This window comes from Megalobrama amblycephala, linkage group LG15, assembly GCF_018812025.1.
Source record: "Megalobrama amblycephala isolate DHTTF-2021 linkage group LG15, ASM1881202v1, whole genome shotgun sequence".
NCBI classification, from domain to species: Eukaryota; Metazoa; Chordata; class Actinopteri; order Cypriniformes; family Xenocyprididae; genus Megalobrama; species Megalobrama amblycephala.
The window spans coordinates 19,987,427-19,994,875 of record NC_063058.1 but is presented as its reverse complement, the minus strand read 5'-3'; the positions used below and the strand labels follow the sequence as shown (position 1 = coordinate 19,994,875).

The 7,449-nt window shown below is 40.0% G+C and overlaps 1 protein-coding gene across 1 annotated transcript in view; it reads right to left on the bottom strand.

Moving 5' to 3' along the window:
• Window positions 1–394: 394 nt before the first annotated feature.
• The window catches only part of LOC125247585 (interferon-induced GTP-binding protein Mx-like), a 35,717-nt gene continuing 28,662 nt past the window's right edge, over window positions 395–7,449 (bottom strand). Inside the window, exon 14 of the mRNA XM_048158964.1 lies at window positions 395–1,514. Within this exon, the coding sequence (XP_048014921.1) occupies window positions 1,290–1,514 (225 nt within the window). The 3' untranslated portion in view covers window positions 395–1,289. The remainder of the gene's footprint in view (window positions 1,515–7,449) is intronic.

Here is a 7,449-nt window from a genome sequence, read left to right as displayed (position 1 = left end):
AGTTTATGTTTTGCTACTAATTCCTACTATACTTTATTCAAGCACCTATAAATGTATTTATTAACTGATATGGTTAATACGCTGTTAAATCAGTATATTTTATCAAAGTTTAGCTATGAAATGTAAGGGCTCAAACCTTGCAGTTGATGCGAAGCAATCATTTGTTTTAATGATCTATTGCATTTTCAATAAAAGAAATGCAACAACATATAAACTGGAAAATTTTAGTTAAGTGTACTTTTACGTTATCTGAATACTTAAAAATATAAGTTTATTCAATGGGAAGACCACATTAAGTCAACTTAAAACAAGTTTTGAAGATAAAACAAGTATTTTTAGGTACTCAATTAAACTGCAGGGATGTGTTTCCTCAAATAATTTGAGTAGAAGCAACTTATTAGGGTTTACAGTGCAGTTTAATAAACAAAACCCAAACCAAATACAAAACAAACTGAACTAAACAGTGCCATTAACAAGAGTGCTTGACTATGACTTGAACTTGACATACGTGGTTACATGAAAAAAGCAAAGCTAACAAAAGGACTATGGAAACAAAAGGGTTATATATACACATGGACTATGACAAACAAGATAGACCTGAGCATGATAAAGACAATGAACAAATGACAAAACAGAACTGATTAACATATGACAAAATCAACCAATGAAAACCTAACACATCAAACAAAGGAAACACATGACCACAATGCATGAGGAGAAGCTATTCATCTGAAATTAAGCAACAGAATAATGTGGATACAGTATTAATATACTAAAAGCAATAAAGTGGAACAGTGGGGAAAGGGGTTTACAGCTTAATTAATAAAGTAAATTAAAAAATAAGATATGTAGGTAAATCAAGAAAAAAATGTATTTACAGTAGAATAAGTTTAGGGTATTCCAATTTAAACAGCACTCCCAAAATAATAGGAAAACATCCAAATGGATTTTGTGAACAATGGCAGGTTGAGGAGACTATATCATGCAATTACTGAATGTACTAAATATGAGCAGGAAAGGAACAATATGATAGAAGAAATGAGGAAAAACAGACCTCAGGAATTAAATATTAAAGCTTTAATAAAATGGTCAAGTGAGATAAACAGTAAAGCTTTCTTTGAATTTATTAGGGAGACAGGGCTGATGAACAGAATCTAAACTCTGTTCTGGAGCAGAAGGTTTTGGTAATGCACCTATGGATGCTAGTCGTCGTTAAAGAACAAATGAGGAGATTAAGGAATCACATGACATGAAAAACCTTAAACAGATGTGACAAGTCAGTAGGTCCCTCAAATAAAATCATTAAGTGCTTTCTGAGCTGCAGTCAAACGGTCCAGACGGGCATGTAGGTCTCTGCGTCTTGTACCAACTTCAGTGGCCTCAGACAGGAGCTCGCTCACATCTGCCCCGTCCAGTAAACTCAACATGTCAGTAGACAGGAGGTGGGCAGTCTGCTTCAGCATGAAAAAAGTGATCATCATGGGCAGTTGGTCAGCCATCCGCTGCACCACAATCTGAAAGAAAATCACAGAGGTACTAAGCACTGCAGTTCATTCAGTCTCTGAACAAAGCTTCATATTTGTTACTGAAAATTAGAAAAAATCTACCTCATAATACGCCTGCAGCATTTCACTGTACTTGCTCTTTATGTCAAAGACTGGTAACTGCTTTTCTGAAAATGTCTCTTCGCTAATCTCATTCAAGATCTTCAAGTAGATGGGATCTTGAGTGAAGACCATGTTTTCCATTTCAAACTGCTCTGAGATCCTCTGTTCAGTCTTATCTTCCTGACTTGACTGAATGTTGTTGATTTTGGTCTATGGTTTCAAATGAAGAGGAAAGAGAACCCAATTAAAGAAATATTCCAGGTTTTGGGGGTTGGAATATTGGCTTACAAAGCATTGGGTTACAAACACAAAAGCACACAGCAAGTGAGGCAATTACAGTGGAAGAGCTTCTCAATTTCGGTGATACCCCCTTTTAAAAACTATTTTAAAATGTTGAATAATTTAGGGACATTTAATGATAATTTCATTAAAAATTAAAAGGAGAGTACAATGAACAGTTTTTAAACTACTGTGAAAAACTATTTTTTTCACCTTTTTTTCTGAATTATAATAATAATTAAAATGCTCTTTCAGTTTTAACTGTTTTGTTAAATGAAAAGAATATGCCATTGAAAAACCCTTTTCAGTAAGCTTACATTGTTCTGTAATGTTTTTCTTTTTTCTATGTTGCAAAAACACATAACAGAACACTGAAATTAGGCCTATTAAAATGGATTTTATCCCATAATGAATAACTGAAAAATGATTATTGTAGCAATATTTACCTCAGTGATATTTTGAAGTACAGAGTAGTTCCGAAAGCATTTATAGGACACATCTTTGAATTGCTTGAGGATGATTTCTTTAGGAGAAATACATAAATAAACTACAAGCTTCACAATTTAGATATGCTAAAACTATTAAACATTATTTCAATTGTGATCTAATCATTTAGTTTTATAATGAAGATAAGATGAGTGATGGTACCTTTGATGGCACTGAGCAATTCCATGGCTGACTTCTTAAGTGTGGCCACTTGGCGCTGCAGAACCCACTCAAACATTCTGTAGTTGCTGAAACTGAGCAATTCCCTCCCTCTGTAATTCTTGCTAAACTCTTTCAAACTGCAAACTTGTTTAGGAACAAGATGGATTTTTTATTAAATTAACTGACTTTTTGTAAGCTTATAACTCTTAGAAAATCACAACAGCAGTGAATTCAAGGTTATAGTATGTATAATGTTGAAAATATACAGACAGGTTGGCTTTGTATGGTTAAGATGATCATTCCACTTCTTGAATTCAGCCCGAAGCTGGGAAAACACATTTTCTGGATTAATCAGCTCCCCTGATGATAAGGAGTTGATTTGATCATTGAATCTTTTTAATATCTGTGATAAAGAGATAATATTTGTTACATAAGCATGTTATTGTACATTATCATTTTACAGCAAAAGTGTTTTCTCTGGGGAGGTTAAAAAACACATTTGGATGAGAAAATAATTTACAATACAACAACAACAACACAAGGAAGATGCAGCGTTTCAATCATGAACTCTATTAACCATAGCACCACCTAGTGTCAGACAGTGATGTGTATGTGTGCTTGAACAGTGGATGAGATTTGGGACCATCTGACGGCAAGATATTTTTACAGCAGATACACAAGGAAGAAGGAGAATATCACAACAAACACAAACCGTTTCCTCCAATTTGGACACTAAATGATAAATCTCAGAAACAAAAAGTTGTGATGACTTGTGTAGCATATGCACACTTATCAGGACAGTCAATAAACTTTGGAATGTTCAGAACGCTTTTAGCATGCTGGACTGTGTGTAAAGTCTCATCTCGGCTCCGACCGGTCTGCAAAAGACGAGCCCATTTGACAACTTTGTGGCCTGGCCGAAACTAAACAGAGATGCCCACTTCCAGCTCTTGGGACATCAAAGGGCCCCTGCTGTAGACTGTTCCAGATCACATTCCACACACACACCCCACACACAGACACACAAAAACACAGAAACATGCTTAGAGATTGTATGTACAGCTACTCTTAAAATATGACTGTGCCAAAGTGTACCCGTCATATTTTAAGTGCATGTATGCTTCCTAGTGTTTAGACTTAGTTTAAATTAGTGTATTTGTGCTAGTGTTCATTTTAATGATGGAATTTTGTCTGTAAACCATAACTCCTTCTACATGCTTCTCTTATATATATCAAGTTTGGATTCATTTTAAAGCTATTTCCACGTCTCATTCATCTATGTATATTACATGGCTGTCAAATGCATTGTTCGATTTGTTTAATGATATTGTGAAGAAAGTACTCCATCTCGAAATCCGATCTGATAGTCATAAAGTATGCAAATTCAGCTAGGAGACCAAACAAAGGAACTTTGCCCACCAAATAGTGCTGCGCATCTATTGGCCGTTACAATTCAGGAGGTGTGTTAGCTTGGTTTTCCATAAAAACAACCACACACAATTTTTCCTTGGTCTCCCGATTGTCTCTCAACTGCCCCTGAACTGCCTCAGGCGACAGCGCTGTCATCATGCGCTCTCCTTCCGGGACGACCATTTCCTTGGACTCTCTCTCTCTCTTCTTTCTTCTCTGTCATCTTACGCGTCAGTTAAACCTCGTTTGAAAACCCCGCCGGAGAAACCCTCTCGGAAAGGACCAACCAAGCCAGGCGCATTGAAACTCTGCTGCACACCGACTTGAACCATTTGCAAGTATTATAATTTCTCTGAAAACTGGCTTAAACTGATTTCTGTGCTGGCTCTCAAAGGGTTAACTGTCGTAATTTGCCATTCTTTGACCATCCTTCCTCTCCTGTCTCTACGTTCCCTTTTTGTATATACTTTTATATTCTGTATTTAGACGTATAACCTCTGGTGTTGTAGTTTGCATATATTAACCACATTATTCATGCTCGATTGTTCTTTTTGCTCATTTCAACAAAAACCCGGTCACTTTAACGTTTTGATCCTATATCCTTGCTTTACGTTTAGATGCTAGAATAGGAGGTCCTTCTCGTGGCCAGAGAAAAACCTTCCTTTGATAATATTCTATGAGGAGCTTAGTTTACTGGACAAACGAACAGTTTCTCTAAATAATTATTAAACCAGAACTAATCATATATATAATTGATTATAATTCGTTATAATTAATTCACCATATATGGTTAATTCCCCCTTGGGTCGGTATGTGCATAATAATTATTCATAAAGCTTTATGAATTATTATATTCATATTCCACCCATAAATTGATTAATAACTGTACAAATCGCTACACTTGAGATCCTACTTCAATGAGGAACTGTTTGGCCCCCTTAGGGTCATTTGGTGGTCCAGCCTCACATTCTTTGAGCTCATTCTTCACGTCCCACAACTGTGTTATTATCTGCTCATTGAGCTGTGGCAGTGATTTCTGGCAAAGATGGATAAAAAAAAAAACATGATTTATTATAGTCTCTCAATCCACTTCCAATTCACGCTGCCATAAATTGCAGGGTTTTTTTGTACAACTACATTCATGTTGAATGTAAGCAGGCCTTTAGAGTGAGACATTTAAAAACTTACTTTGATATGATCGACAAGATTCTGAGTCAGTTTGATGGCAAAAAATGTAATAGTTGCTTTATCCTCTTTCTAGAGGCATCTGTAGAAAATGACTGTCACGGTTCATGGGTTCACTGACTCATTCCCGCTCTGTCTGCGTGTGAGTGTGTGTTGTGTTTGGGTGCTGTCAGTGTCAGTTAGTCATTAGCGTTGCTATTGTGACTGACTGCGCTGATCAGTCACAGGTGCGTCTCGTTATCTGTCCTATATGTAGTCCTGTGTTTGCTGTGTTCTTTGTCAGATCGTTCTTGTGCTCACGTTGTGGTCTTGTTGTCTCCAGCAGTTTCTTCCTTTGTCTCCTGTGTCCTGTGAGATTGTTTTCTGTTCGAGAGTGGATTCTCACCCAGCCCTGTTTCTCTGGATTACCGTCTGCCTGTTGGATTCCAGCCTGCTGCAGTCTCGTTGCCACCGAAGCCTGACGTGTTGCATGTGTCTGACCATCTTGCCCTGTTTTGTGGATTAATAAACTGTTGTACACTTGCTATTGAATCCGGTGTTTTTTGTCCATGACATAACGATCTGACCAGACATGGATCCAGCAAGTGCTGCTGAGCTACGAGAGATTCTGTCTTATAGCAACGTCCGTTTTGATCGCCAGGAGGAACAGATCGTGACAACAGGATGTGCTGTGCAGGCTTTGGTGGTGCAGGTCTCTGAACTGACCACACAGTTGCAACAACTGCGAACCGACTCTGCCCACATTCCCACTGTACCCAGTCCAATATCCGCGGTTCCGCCTGGTGACCACTCTGCTCGACCCATGGAGCCCCGATTGCCAGCCCCCACGGTTTATTCTGGTGAGCCACAATTATGCCGTTCCTTTCTGGCTAAATGTTCCTTGTTTTTTGCTCTCCAGCCGTCATCATTTCCCACAGAGGAGTTAAGGTGGCATTTGTGATAACATTGCTATCAGGACGAGCAGCGCTGTGGGGAACGGCAGTTTGGGAGCAAGGTCATCTGTGTTGTGTATCATTTCAGTCTTTCAGTGCGGAGCTCAAGAAGGTGTTTGATCACTCGGTCTCTGGGAGAGAGACGGCGCGAGCTTTGGTGGACCTCCGTCAAATAGAAAGAACTGTTACGGATTATTCCATCGAATTCTGAACTCTGGCGGCAGAATGCAACTGGAACACGGAGGCACAGTGGGATATTTTTCTGCATGGGTTGGCCGACCGTATCCAGAATGAGATCTACGCGCTGGATTTACCGACTACATTAGACGGATTGATTGATCTGGTGATCCAGGTAGATACGTGGCTGCAGCGTCGAGATCAACGTGCTAATTACAGTCGGAAGGCTGCTGTGGAGAGAGATTGTTCCAGCGCGGCTGTGGATACGGTCGTTCCCTCATTCGATCCTGAGCCCATGCAGGGGGGCGGAGCTCGGTTGTCCCGGAAGGAGAGGGAATGACGTAGAGTACGGGGACTTTGTTTCTACTGTGGAGCTGCACGACATTTTGCTGTTAAGTGTCCAGTTAAAAGACAAGACCCGTCAGTAGGCGTGAGGCGGGTAGCATTGCCTTCAAGAAATCTTCTCTTGCTGCGACTCTCCTCCCGGTAAGACTGCAGTGGGCTGGTGGAAGTCATCAGTGTGAAGCTCTCGTGGACTCTGGAGCCGAGGAAAATTTTATGGACATTAACTTAGCTTACAAGCTCAACATTACTGTGCATTCACTTACTCATCCAATATCCGTCAATGCTCTAGATGGACAGCCGCTGTCATCTATCACTCATTCCACGGGGATGATGAGTCTCACTACATCAGGCAACCACACAGAGAGAATTAAATTCTACCTGACTGACGCAGCCTTGGTTCCAGTGGTGCTGGGGCATCCATAGCTAACACTCCATAACCCCCACATTAATTGGAGTCTGAGAATGGTCTTGGCGTGGGATGAGAAATGTCATGCGTCTTGTTTGGTTTCTGCTTATTCTCCTGTTTGTTGTTCTTTGTTGCAGGATGAGCCGGTGAACCTGTCTAACGTGCCCGAAGAGTATCTTGACCTGAAGGGAGTGTTCAGTAAGTCCTGGGCTGCTTCTCTGCCTCCGCATCGTCCCTATAACTGTGCTATAGATTTATTACCAGGTACGTCTCTGCCTAAGGGCAGGTTATACTCGCTTTCTGCTCCGGAAAGGGAGGCCATGGAGAAATATATTTCTGATTCTCTGGCAGCCAGGCTCATCCGTCCTTCCTCTTCTCCCACTGGGGCAGGGTTTTTTTTTTTTTGTGGGGAAGAAGGATAGTTCCCTGCGACCGTGTATTGATTACCGAGGGCTGAACA